Source organism: Plectropomus leopardus, chromosome 19, assembly GCF_008729295.1.
Source record: "Plectropomus leopardus isolate mb chromosome 19, YSFRI_Pleo_2.0, whole genome shotgun sequence".
Lineage (NCBI taxonomy): Eukaryota > Metazoa > Chordata > Actinopteri > Perciformes > Serranidae > Plectropomus > Plectropomus leopardus.
This window is the reverse complement of record NC_056481.1, coordinates 18,954,707-18,969,043: the sequence shown is the minus strand read 5'-3', so window position 1 is coordinate 18,969,043 and position 14,337 is coordinate 18,954,707. Positions and strand designations below refer to the sequence as shown.

Sequence of the window (14,337 nt, the reverse complement as noted above, 5' to 3'; positions counted from 1 at the left end):
ATGAGCTATAGTGCAGTATGTTTTGTTTAATTTAATTTTGTATAGCAGTTATATTTGTTTTTGCCTTTGGTGTTTTTCAGTGCATCAGTGTTATTCTTTGCTAATCTGCATTTTATTATTATGCTGTGTGCTTAGCACCGGTTGGTGATTAAGCAAGCAGCAAATCTGATGAAGCAACATGCAAACCACATAGTTCACTTCATTTTTTTAATGTAAGGGGACAATAATATCAGTGTCAACCTGAGTATCCCGGCTCGCACTGAAACTTCCTTTTTGGTTCATGTGTTTTATCTTGCACCGACTGCTAACAGAAGACAGACACAAGCTATCTTCAGTTATTTAATTTCACGTCTACCCGACATTGTTCCATCTGGAATTTTATATTATCAAAAACTACAGAATCTAAAAATTCGCCACCAGCCACCCAAAAACACAAATATCTCACACAATGTTGAACAAAATATTCATTGACAATTACATGACCTCTGATTCCCCAAGAGGTGAGCGAGACAGTTCAAAAAAGTCGCCATAAAATAAGGACCATGAAAAAAAAGTGGCATGGAATGTGATGAGTAGTGTGTACCAGGACAGACGGCTTTGCATCTGAGAAAAAAAACACATCCTGCGACATGTGTCATTGATCTAGTCAACGTAGGGTTAACACAACAAGCCCAGCACTCAGAAAAGAAAAAACACAAAATCAAATTTAAATTATTAGAATATCTGAGATTCAGCCCTGAGATTAACACACAGACAATTACATGGAGGAAGGGGGGTGGAGGGGGGGGGGGGGGTCAATCCAAACATTCTCCAAAATCTGTATTTGGTACAATGCACACAGCTGACTGTTATTGAGAATAATAGCAGTACAAACGTCACCGCAAAGAAATACAAAATGCACAAAACATAAGGATGGCACAGATTAAATAGACTCCAGGATGTGTGTGTGGCTTGTGTCTTTTGCTGCTGGTGAGAAGCAGACATAGCTTTTGGATTCCTCTGTATGGATATCCGTTAACAAGGAGCCATGGCTTAATGGACATCAGAGAGCACAACGCTGCCCCTAATGGCGCTATACAAAATAGAGCAGAAGTGGAGATGTTACACCAGTCCTGATAGATGTTGGTGTAATGTCTTTAAAACAGACACGCAGGCTGACAGGCCAAAGCCCTGACCTCAGCACCGATGTCACCAAGTACTAATGATACTCAGTACATGGTTTACACAAGTCCTAAAGAGTGTGTCGAAGGGTGCATCAGGAATAGTAAAGTCTGCAGAAGAAAGTGCATGCAAGCTGCCTCAGTCATCAAGAAGTCCAAAGAAAGGTGATGTACATCCACTGATTTGTCATTGCACCACAAGCTAGTCAGAATAGGAGAAACTGTATATACCTCTTGTCTGTCAGATAAGGCCCTTTGTTTTTTTGATTTTTTTTTTTAGAAAGGTTCAGGTGGAAATTCACCATTTAGGCCCAAGTCAAGAAAGGAAAATAGATTATCATGAATCTTTATATTACTTTATATACATGGCCGTTCCTATTTAAATTAGGATTCTTAATGTTAGCGTAGAAATCTGCAAACAAACAACCCTCTTAAACTTAAGTGACACAGGTGAAGCGGGGTGGTCCTTTAATTCCAAAAGAGGGTTTGTTGAGGTACAATCAAAGCAATGTGAATACTGTGCTGCGAAATTCAGAAAATGAAACTGAACAGAAATTGTTTTTTGCAGTTCTGGGGAGGAATCCAAATAAACAGCAGGTGACTTGAATTGAAAGGAATCGCTTTCCTAAGCCGCCTTTAATTTATTATCCCCTTACAGGGCTCTCAACAAACCCTATTGAAATCCCATTAAAGGGTAACTTCAGCATTTTTAAACCTGTACATCCATTATATGTGGTTATTTCTGCAACAGACAGGCTCGTATTGTTATGACTAAAATTACGTGTCTAAAGTGTCTTATCTTTCACTTGATCCAATCTGTTAGCTACAGTGACTAAGTCTCACTCAAGGAGAATTCTCATTTTGAAATCTCATGAGACAAATTCAAAGACATCAGCTAAAAACATTATCCATGACATCTAAAAACTTTTAAACAGCTCAAAGCTATGCTCTCTTCACTGCAACATAGCACACTTTTCACTTTCGCTCTCACGTCCTGCGTTGTCTTCCTGTAGCAAAACAGATTTCTGAGACTACAGAAAAGGACTTCTTAAATAACCACTTTAAATGGATGTACACCGATGTTGCACTACTGTCTCTTATGCTTACACTGCAGGCGTTACACGGCTGCAGCCTGCTCTCTCAACACTGGACCGATTTCAAAAATTGTTGGTCACATCAGTCATGTACACGCAATGACATAACAAAAAGAGTCAAAGTTGAAATATGCTGGAGTTTCCCTTTAAGGTATTGATTTAAGGGTCGTACACACAAACAACACAGGCACATTTAAATTCTCCCAGCCTAAGGCGGGGGGCCAAATGAAATTACAAGGTGTCAACCTGATTGGATGACCTGTGAAGCTCAAAGAGCTTCATATTTGAGCCTGAAGTAAATGATACGACAGGCAGGGAGGCAGAGGACCAGAAATGTTGAGTGTCACAAGACCTTCTTGCAAAAGTCTCTCACATGGGGGAAGAATACATTCAAACACACTGTTTAGTCCCCTGGATAACATCAATTAGACACAACATGTAGCATAAGTGTCATTTGGGTGCATTTGAGTTTAGCCTTTTGAACCACTCTTAGCGAAACAAAATGTAATGCCATGTGCTCTGATCCAAAAGGGGTTCTGCTGAATAAGGAGCCCTGTTGTGTTGACAGTTATATCAGGTACCTTGTTCTGTCGCTGACAAGTCCCTTCTCTGTCCTACCTTGTAATAAAACCAGCATGTCCTTGACTGGCTTGATATTTCAGCATTTAAACTACTTTACCAATAACTTAAAAACACAAAATCAAACCTCTTGGACAACCGCTAAAGAAGCCAATAAGAAAACTCCAAGAATAAATAAACCAAATATAATCAAATACTTAAAAAAAAATCTTTTTAAAAAAATTAAATACCTTTGATTGTTATTCATATTTCATCCAGGAACAAAAATTCCATATAAATAACTACACACTTATACCACAAACAACAAATTCAGCATTTAAACTTTATGTGAAGTTGAGAGGAGGTTTCGGCAGTCTGCAGGTGTTATTGGCGTCTGTTTAAGTACCGTAAGACTGGACTGAGGGAGGTTTTGGGTGACTGGGTGCCTCCAGCAGCCACAGTGCTCGGGGTTAACAGTGCAGTTGAAAAGCAGAGGGTGAAGTTAAGGTTTACAGGTGCTAGCTGTCAGTCAAGAGAACCCTGGTCCACAGTTACCATGGTGACCAGCAGAAGGGGAAGGAAAGCCTCTGCAGGATGCTGCAGCTGAATGTCTGCATGAATAAAGAGAAAAACATATTTCAAAGTAATGAATTCATTTGAACACATCTCTGCTTGTTTTGGAGGAAAGGGGCTCGACTTTAATACGTCTGATTTAGAAGTTAAACAGACGGCTCATACTTTTTGTCTGTAATGGCCAGTTGCGGTCACTGCCTCCGTCAGCACAAAGACCAAACAGAGACTAACTACCTGAGCTAACTGAGTTATTGACGTGAATCAAACTTCAAGTCAATAAAACTCACAGTGTGAAAAGCCTAGCCTTATTTCTTATTCTGTCTGGGTTTCTTTGTTTTTTGGTTCTTTTTTTAATCCACTCCCTTTTGCCATGATAAATTTCATGCATCGCACCATCATTTCAAATTCACCATTTCCTGTATCCGTTTCAAATTAAAAGCCCTATGTCATTTTGATGGAGAGAATCCCTTTAATTTCTAAAAAAAAAGGCTTCCATCGTGAAACATTTGCAGGATGTTGTTGTGGAGAATTTAGTGGATTGCACAGTTTTATGTGGTAGTGTTAGGTTTGGAAAATAACTTTTTTGTTCACCTGTCACTGTTGCTGGTGAACTCAAAAATCTCCCAATCAATTACCAGTGGGTTTTTTTTGGCTTGTGAGTGAAGCAAATCTATCAGCCACTTTTATACTTTACATGCTGGTGCTAATTTTCAACCCGGGGTAGTATATGTAGCTCCTACCTTCTGTTGGCGCTTATTAATCTACAACAAAAACAGTTCGATTGAGACTGAGTGACTGTAATAATAAGAGTTATAATAATAATAATAATAATAATAATAATAATAATAATAATAATTTAAAAAAGAGGACAAGAATAATCTGATAATATCACACATAATGTAAAAGACAGCGAGCAGTGATTATTCGGTGACAAACTTGTGGCCTGTCATGTCTGATAGCAAAGACACTGCAAGATTTTATGACCGTAATGACCATAATCACCCAATCTGGCATAGTTACAGTCGAAGCAAACAAACATATCATGTAGTCTGAACCTGCATTATACATTTGCAGTCACTAACTGCAGGTATGTACTAACCTCATGAGATTTCCTTTGTCACCTGCCATCGCGTCGGTTTCCTAGAGGGGCTATGAATGTCTTGTTCTGGGGATGGATGAGGAATCACAAATTATTTCGCTGATTGTACAGTCACACGCAATATCTTTCGTATAGCAGACCGCTGTTTTTCTGCAATAGCAAAAACACAACTAATTCTCCAGAGTTTTTTAATCAGCGTACATTTTCACTCACCACAGAAGTTAAAATGCAGTTATTTTTGCTCACCTTGTGCTTTTTACACTTCATGGAAAAGTTTTCTTCAATGAGTACACAGTCTGCTAGAACAAGAGCAGAACAGTCGGTAAAGACGACACACCGATTCACCCAATTGTTCAACCACCCACACATGCAGATTCAGGCTTTGCAGACAGCGAAGGAACGCCGCCCTGTTTGAGCCACAAAAAATACATAATCCTGATGATCATGATTGATATCCAAAGGCATTTACCTGAAAGGTGCTGTATACCATACAGAAATGATGATAACGGTGTATTTAGAGATGCAGACTTCCTTCTTCAAAATGGACCATAATTCTCTTAATTTCACCTTTTGTGAGTTTCTTCAAAAATGAACATTTCTATGTTAAAAGCCATCTGATTGTTTGTTATTGTATTCACAATTAATAAATTAACAAAGCAAATTGGATTGATTTCTTTCAGAAACATGGGAAGAAGGCAAGTAGGAATACAAAAAAAAAACCAAAGTTAAACAAAAGTTTTAAAAAAAACAACAAACAAACAAGCAAATAATCTACAAGAAACTGATTAAAGATCACAGTAAGTCTATATATTTTTAAATATACAATTATGATAATTATAAAGATAGTTTTTTAGACTTTTTTTCCAACCAGAACAACCAGTCAATTTATCTGTACACCCTGAGACACAGATGATCAGTCCGCCCCTGCAGGCTGGACAATAACCTGAACAAATGAAACATGAACTGAAGGTGTAGCTAGATACAACAAAAAATAAATTGGCAGCCCGACCCTCTAAAATTAGAGACAAAACCAGTTAAAAATAGCTATGCACACTGTAACCATGCAGACAGATAAGTAAGTAAACTGTGTTTCCAAGTGATTCGTGGAGATGGTTGGCAGAGAGCAGCACTTACCTGACATGAGAGCACACCTGTAGTGGTACTTGTTTGGACAGCCTTTGAAGAAGCAGCCCAGTGTAGCGCCCGTGTCGCTGCACGATGAACACATCTAAAGACACAGCAGATAAAAGGTTGAATGAAGACATCATGTACATGCTAACTGTGCTTTGATACAAAGAAAACAAAATCTGATATACCACACAAACATAACAAAGAATGGCTATTAAAAGGACGCAGGTAGTACTAACAAATGACAAGCAAATGTGTATGACTGAACCCCCGATTCATAACCAGTGCTGACTGAACCCCGTTACAGCACTAACAATGGCTATGTTCTATTCAAGTCTCCCAGTAAGACATGACAGTGAAACAATGCATACCTTAGCTAAACATTTACCATCACAGATCTTCCCTTCATAAACTGCAAAGTATATTTCTGATTATCAGCCCTTTAGGAAACTAGAAGTGAACTTTGGACACATAGCTGGCAGCAAGTCCTGAGAGAGAAAACTAAGTCTACTGCAGCCCTACTCCCCTTTGAACCTGAAGTATCCATCATTAGTCATCAGGGGGACTTTGGTCATGAAGCCCTGTGTTACTGCACAATTCTCAGGTTTTCTGATTTATCAGTAAAGTCTGCGGAGTGACAGAGTGATAGCCAAATCGCAGGTTGAATGTCCATGTTATACACCTTGCGTCTTCAGTATGAAACGTCTGTACAGTTGGTGTGCTGCAGTCTTATAAACGTATCTTTTGCCAGCATCCAGACACTGTCTCACCTTCTTACTGTTGCACAGTAAACTACAATTATTAAGTAAAAAAGCGATCGATTCCATTCACACACACATATAGTGTAAAGCTGCATCACACTGGTGCCACCGTGATAATTTCGTTCATTACACGATTGATTTTTACATAGCGACTGCAACATAGTTTATATGTTGCGCTACAAAGCCCTGCTGTAAATGCCAAATATGTTGGGTTAAGATTAGGCATCTTCCTGGGGACGGTGGGACAGGCATAGCAGTTACCTCCACCAGTACTGCTGGGTCTGGGCTGGGCTGTTCAGGGCCATGAACGAAACAACAATCAGTAGGTCTCTTTATTTTAAATTACTAGTATGTTCTAAGGTTTTGATTTTGCTCGGGGAGTAGCTGCCTACAGTCGCGGCATCACACATACACACACTGAGACAGCCAGTTACACCGGTGAAAAGACATTCAGCCAAATATTTTTCTCACATGTGCACCCAAAATGATCACACTCTGGAGAAATGGATCATGAACTTGGAAAATGTAATAGCATTTTGCAAAATATACTAGATCACAAGGCAGTTTGTGTGAAAGCCAACATTTTAGTTTGAGGGTGTTACAAAACAGAAAGGATTTGCTGTGGATTGCACTGTGCCCTTGTGTGCACACGTGGGGTTAGAGATGAAGTCATTCATCAATTAAATGAGATCAACATAAAGTTAATCTGCAACTGTTTCATTCTCAATAATCATTGAAGTCATTTTTGGCCAATAACTGACTGAGTTCAGCTTCTTATGTGTGAATATTTACATTTTGTCGTCTTGTATGATTTGATTTAGATTATATAACAGGTGGTTGTGTAAATACACATTCAGAAACCCCAGAGTTCAATATTGAGGTCATATGATGAGAACTGGAAAACCATAAGAACGTTTACTGAGGAAGACTACGATGAAGTTGAAAGGTAAGAGGAAAAAATGTAATAAGTGGACACTGACTTCAGCTCTATTTCTGTTTCCAAAGGGAATAATCAACATTCACCTTTGTCTTAGTGTTGTTTACCTGCACCAATCATTTCTAAATAATTGTCAATGATGCCTGTTTACTCATGCTGTGATTTTAAAATACATCCGAAATGTATTAGTATCCTAGAACAATAACACTCAACTTAAAGCCTAGAGGGCCAAATTTGGCCCCCTATAGGGTGCCAGGTCGACCCTTTACCATTGTCTAATTTCCAATAAAAAGAAAGTAATTTAAACTGGGAATAGTTTTTGTGCTTTTAGTAAACATATGGCGTCAGAGTACATTGAACGGGATCAAAAAACTGGAGCTAAGCCCCTGATGTCCTAAAATCCTGGAAACGTCCTGAAACAGACTAGAATCCTAGTAAGGTCCTAAAATCCTGGAAATGTCCTACAAACTAGAAACATCTTAAAATCCTAAAAAGTTCCTAAAATCCAAGAGATTTCCTAAAATTCTAGAAACATTTATGGTGCTGCTGCAACCGGCCCCTGGCCTCTTGTCATTTTGCAAAGCAAGTTGAGTCTTCCTGTCCTCAAGGCTTAGAAAACAGGTGAATAAAAAGCAGACTATTTATGGATCATCATCCTTAATGTTCCAGGAGGAATTATGTAACAACATATTCACAATACGGGCTTAAAGTGCTGTTTACCGTCTCCTGGGCCACTTTGACAGCCTCCTCCAGACCGTAGACTCTGCCCTTCACAAGGAACACACCTGCAGACCAGATGCCGCAGTCTTCGTGAAGCCAATATTCACAGGGCTCTAGAGGCAGCACAGGGGGGCTGTACCAGTCCTCCACATCAGCAGAGCCAGCGTCTGACCGAGCCAGCTTAGCTGCAGGACTGCCAGCATTGTCAGCTGTCCACTGGTGGCTCCCCGAGAGGCCCCTCTGCTTTAGCTGAGTTCCTGGCCTGAGGGGCCGCGGTGTGGGTGGAATGGCACACTTCCTCCCTCTGCCTCTGATACTGCAGGACGAAGAGTCCGAGTCGCTGTAGTCGTCCTCGTCCTCTTTGAGGCCCAACATGCTGGCAGGTCTTTTGGTGCTTGGCTGGTACCCTTCGGGGTAATAGGGGCCATGAAGGTCCCCCAAGTCCATGGCGTTAGCCGCCTGTCCACACAGGCAGCAGACTAGAGCGGCCTGGTGCTGGCCGTGCATGGTCGCCCGGCCCAGCTGCAGACAGGATGTGCTGGGTATGACTGCAGAAATGAAGCCACAGGGGTGAGCCTGCTGCTGCTGACTCCTCTTGTGTTGTGACCTTACCTCCTCCGGGTAATTGACTACGGTACACAGCGATGACGATGACTGCTGACGCTCCACACGGATAAACGGTGAGAAACTGTCTAACCTCAAGTCCCTTTTCTCCTCCTTGTAGTTGACGTACTTCAACTTGATCTCTGGCTCCTTGGGGGCGAACATGGAGGAAGACTGGCTCCACTTGTGTTTCTTTTGCCTCCTCGACTTGGCAGTGGGAGATGTTTTGCTACCTGTAGCCTTGCCTTTGGCTTTGCCTTTGATTTTCTTTGGAGATTTTGATGATGGGGATGGTGCTGGGGAAAGTCTTGCCATATGAATTTTGACTGAGAGGTCAGGGTGAGGAAGATGCTCTGGCTCCTTTGAGTTTTTGTGCACATCAAACTGAGGACTTGAGAGTGAAGAGGTTCTCCTCTTTGACTTCACAGTGCGTGTCTGTGGTGAGTGTGCAGGGTCTGAAACATCCTCTGGGTCTGTCTTTGACTTCTTGTGCACAGCAGACTGAGGGCTTTTTAGAGGTGTGCTGCCGTTAGACCTGCTAGAATTATTGATTTTAGAATCAGAGGTATTGTCTTTGCAACGCTCAGTCTTAATGTTAATAGATTTACCCCTTGTCATTGAAGTTACTGTTTTCCTTTTCTTTGTTTTTACTGAGAAAGGTGCTTTTGCTCTGCTTTTCCTTTTTCTTACCGATATGGTGTCATTCCTCTTAGGACTGGCTAACTTAGAATCATTAGCTGTTGATTGGGAAGTGTTTGCTTTTCTATTGGTGCGTATGCATCCTGACACTGAATACCTGCTTGAATTTATGTTCATAACAATAGCCTCTAACCGCGTCCCTCTGCCGGAGCGCACTGGCAGTTTCTTTTCTTTTAAAGTTCTCTGTAGTGCCTTTGTATTCCCGTTGATGTGAGGAATGACAGTCTTGGGTTTGCTTTCTGAAACATCTGACATACAAGTATCATCTGTCAAGTCAATCAAAGGCTCCAACACTGCTTTCCGCCGATGGATCAGCTGCTTATTGTCATTGCTTGAATCTAACCTTGTATCGCTCATGCCAGAGCCTGGCTGATTGACCCCCTCTTTACTCACATCATCCCACACAACCTCATCTAGATAAGAGTTGTCGCCACTGGGTGAGCTGGAGGCTTGAGGCAGGATGAATACATCATCCACATCGTCCAATGAGGTAGCGGAGGGGGAGACAGGGTCCTCCAGAGGACTGATGTACTCCCTACTTAGTGAACACAGGTTTCTAGCACCAACACTGTCTGCAACGACCGCTGGGTCCTGTTTCTTAGACGTGACAAAGAGCACCTTGGAGCTGCCCCTCTCTTCATCCTCTCCTGTGGCAGGGGTGAGTGTCTCCGGTGAGGACTCGGCACACACTCCTGAAGTCGAACAGCTATCGCCCTGGCCATTCTCTTCACTCTTTTCCAGAGAAAGGTTGTTTTCCTCTTCACCTGTTAAAGACTTATCCACATCCTCATCGCTGGAAATGACTCCACCATTGATCTCCTGTGTTAGACATACTGCCCCATCATTCTCTGGTCCCACCTGAGCCTGAGACAATGACTGAAAATGTTCTGTCTGAGTGGCAAGGTCCACAGGCCCATCAACCTGCTCCAAGTAATGCTGGTTCAGTGCACCGCCAGTCTCCCGTAGCCCTTTATCTGAGTCACAAGGAGGGTGGAGGGACAACTTACTAATAGGCGGTACGCCGTACAGAGGCGAATGCTGAGACAGGGAATCGTGAGTGGGGAAAACGTGAGACCTGCTCACGTAGGAGAGGGTGACTGTAGTGTGGGAGAAGGCAATGTCTGGTTGAATTTGATCCCCTGATTGGAGCGCGGTGTCTGAGGAGCTGGTCTCTGAGAAGGCTGATTCGGGGTTCCCTGAGTTTGGGTACCAGCCAGGGCTCTTGACCATCTGCAGGGCATCAAGGGACGTGCTGTTGAGGACACAATCCCCACCTTTCCTGGTGAGGTCAATAACAGTGGGGATGCTGGAGGTGGAGAGGTCTTGAGGCTGCAGATCATCAAAGCTCCCTGGTGGCTGCTCCATAACAGCTGCAATGGATGGAGGAGAAACAAGTTATAGGAGAAGTTTAGAAGGAAACTGATTTTTTTTTTTATCTTAGGGTGAAGACAGGTAATTTAGGAGATTTGGTAAAGGCAAATAATGTTTAACATCTTGGGCTCTTTGAATATTTACAGCTAATCACCAAACATATTCTTGAGTTGTTGATACAAATGTGCTTTACATGAAACAATCATTTTTAGTGTTTCAAAAAATGGTTGTAGGGTGTTAATTTTTGCCTGACTTATAATTAAACACTGTTGTTTATGGAGAAATCTGCTTCATGCATTCAAGTAGAATTAGACAAAAAATTAAGCTAAAATGGGACATTTTTCTAAAGTAAAACCAGCTACCATTTACTATTAAATTGTGACTTGTGCTATTGTGTGCCACCCTGTCACATTTCAGACATTTGTAGTACTTTTGTCACTTAAAAAATATTAAATATGATGCTGTGAGTCCATAATCACCACAATACTCCAGGTGAAGCCATAACTGTTACATACGCCTGCATGTCCATTGTCAAAAGTATGGCACCAATGAAATGGGTAACAAAAGAACAGGAAAAGCATGGCAACAAGGTTGGGCCATCTTTTTAATTTAATTGCTACAGATTACATTATGAGTTAAGGAATTAATTACTAATGGATTTAATTTTTTTTAAAAGACAAATAAATATGGCAGTCACATTTTATCTAAACATGCTAGGAAAGTGAGATAAGGTTCTTGATATGTTTGATGGCCCAAAGTGAACAAAATATTTTACTTAACGGCATATTTTCTTCAGAGAAATACTGAACCAGTACAAGTTATAAATGTAACACTTAAGGTAGTCTACAGTGCTTAGGGGTTTTCTTGGTAATCGACCAAAAAGTGTCCTATCTTACCTAGCTTTACACAATTATTAGTCCCCTTTTTTGGGTTGGTCAACAACTCTTTTCGTCTATCCAGAATACATACAGTGAGCAAAAGAGCTCTTTTCCAGTCAGTTAAGGTCATAGATGAACTACTTTCGACCACGTAGCCGCATTACCTTCACTTACCACTTTGTTGGTTCGTTATTTGATCAAAACGCCCCCTTATATCTTAAATCACACCGTTAACATTAGCTTGGAAACTAGCATGTGCTTGAATTTCAATACGAGAACATAGTTAGCATTAATGACAAATAATGGGTCATTTCCGTTTTGGCTCATTTCCAATTAACATTAACATTTTTTAATTGTTTGTAAGGTTCAGCGGAAAATGTCTTTCAAGACAACCAGCTGACTTTCTACCAACAACGTTGTCAAGTCAGTGTTGCTAACATAGTTAGCTTAGCTTAGCTACGGCTAACGTTAGCTAGCAAGGCCCGGCTTTGCTCCGGTGACGTTCCCGTACGCCGAACTACATGATACATCTGGCAGCTTTAAGCGATTTTCATTTAACACAGCAAGTCTTTCGTCACAAAGGTGACTTTGAAGCTTGTACCTATCGATAGCGATCACTCTTGATTTCGGCGATGTCTACTTCGCCAAGAAGCTCATTATTACTTTAAATTTCCAACTTTCACACCGTTGTGGTCCACATGGTTTGTTATTACCCACTACCACATTATAACTTTGTTGCGAGAACATCAATTTGAAAAAATTAAATCTTGTTTCAAATGGTAATCTTTGCTGTTTAATGTGCATCCCGAATTGAGGAATAGGTCTTAGCGGTTAACAAAAGTACATTTTGCGGTCTCCTGCTTACCAAAATTCAACGATTTATCAACGTCTTATTAAATTACAAAATACTTTTCGTGGAGTTTGGCAACACGTTCTCTGCATTTACTAGAACGGTTCGCATCGGGGCAAGGCCCGGCTGGATGAAACAAAGACAGAGCGGAGGTGATGGGCTGAGCTGAGCTGCTGCTGATCAAAACTTACCCGGACGGGAGAGATCGTAGCGTTTTAAAACGTCCAGTTAATAATTCGTCCCACCCTGCATCTCTTCTAACAATTCATCTACTCTAACGAATACTGATAACACCACAACGACACAAAGCCCCAAATTAAATTAAGATCCACACACTTTCCAGGAACACACTACTCTGATGGCAGCAGCGTCAAGTTGTTAAGAGTATAATGTCAAACTTCCGGATTCCTCCTTCATAATAAAACAATTAGTGATGCGTCTCAGGTTTTTTTCTTTTTGTTTGTTTGTTTTTTTTACATTTGAAATAATACACATAAAAGCTACAATAAGCCATATATCAGAAGAGTTAAAATGACTAAACACATAATTTCTCTAAACGTTAGTTCAAGAGGGCAGTCTGTTGTGTTGTTCAGTCAGAATACTTTGTCCTTGACTCAGCTGTTGCATGTATAGCAGTGATACTAAATCTGGCCCCTATTAGGGTGCCATGTGCTGGGTGCCCCCCCAATCCCCTCACCCTTTCTCTAATTCACAAAAAAGTTATTCACACTGTGAATTATTTTCGTACTTTTAGTAAACATAGAGCTTGTTTATCAAAAAACTGCCAATGGAGGATCCCCCGCACCCCCCAACAGGAGTCCCCTAATGTCCAAAAACCCAAGAAATGTTCAAAAAATCTAGAAACATCCTAAACTCATGGAAATGAGTTTAAGGAACAAAAAAGGAACAAAAAGGAACAAAATAGGCTGGCCAACTCAGGACTAAAGACTGCCTTTTTCCTTTTTCTTGGTGTGACATAATAGTTGTGTATTACTCTGAGTAGTATGCTGTCTATGGTGGCCTGACAAGTGAAAGTGAGCAGCAGCAGAACAGTTCCAAGTTACTGACCCACAAAGAAGTGGTGTCCGTTTCCAGTTAGGTTTTAAAACAACTCTAAATTTCTATTTTTTTAGAATAATTTGCAAACTTTTTTTAGTTGCCAAATCGGTTTGTTTTTCACACTGACTTTATTTGATACAGTGATATGCGGTGAGAAATGAAATTAATAAATAAAAAATAAAACGTGAGCGGAATTTCAGGTTTTCTAATCAGAAGGATGTCAAATGACATTCAAGCGGTATTTTAGTCTTCAAATGCCATTAAATTGGGACACTTGAGAGAAACATATTAGGGGAAAAAGAGTGATTAAAGTAAAGCAGCAGAGGTAGACATCCTAACTTTTGTCCAGACTGTGTCTCTATATAATATAATATAATATAACAGCTCTATTTTGATGAAATGAATGACAGTGAATCAGCATGTGGAGTCTAAAGTGCAACACCTGAATGTAATAAAGCCAGTGTTGGGAAATAACTAGTTACATGTAACTAATTACAGTTATTCAATTACAAAAGAAATGTAATTGTAATCAGTTAGTTACTGAGAAAAAAATCTGTAATTAAATTACAGTTACTAATCAAAATGTTGGTGATTACAAAGGGAATACATATTAAAAAAAACATTTCAGAAAAAAAGGTTAGATGTTGAATTAAACATATTTTTGCTGTGCAGGAAAGCTGTTGGGACAAATTTTAGCGCAACATTTATTCACTTTTGTTTTTAGGTCTTTTCAGCTTTATGCCCTGTGTAAAGATTTATTAGAAAAGTTATCAAATGTAAAAAGTAACATTATTTTGATGAAGTAATTACTGACATACTGTAACTTATTGCATTTTTAACAGGGTAA

General features: G+C 40.4%; 1 protein-coding gene across 1 annotated transcript; it reads right to left on the bottom strand.

Annotated features, from left to right (window-relative positions):
- Positions 1–451: 451 nt before the first annotated feature.
- On the bottom strand, positions 452–12,800 carry si:dkey-94l16.4 (transcription factor 20). The gene is made up of 6 exons (XM_042507715.1): positions 12,623–12,800; positions 8,031–10,702; positions 5,619–5,712; positions 4,731–4,780; positions 4,485–4,550; positions 452–3,423 (listed from the first exon to the last, which is right to left on the bottom strand). Exons 2-5 carry the CDS (start codon positions 10,695–10,697, stop codon positions 4,503–4,505), a joined length of 2,859 nt encoding a protein of 952 aa, XP_042363649.1. The 5' UTR covers positions 10,698–10,702; positions 12,623–12,800; the 3' UTR covers positions 452–3,423; positions 4,485–4,502.
- Between the last annotated feature and the right edge of the window lie 1,537 nt (positions 12,801–14,337).

Bases quoted from the DNA above. Each gene is read 5' to 3' on its own strand.
- si:dkey-94l16.4 (XM_042507715.1), bottom strand. From the start codon at position 10,697: ATGGAGCAGCCACCAGGGAGCTTTGATGATCTGCAGCCTCAAGACCTC. The intron at 5,713-8,030 runs GTAAACAGCACT...CTGTGTCTTTAG, and splicing joins TCAAAGTGGCCCAGGAGACG to ATGTGTTCATCGTGCAGCGA. The intron at 4,781-5,618 runs GTAAGTGCTGCT...TTGTTCTAGCAG, and splicing joins CAGGTGTGCTCTCATGTCAG to ACTGTGTACTCATTGAAGAA.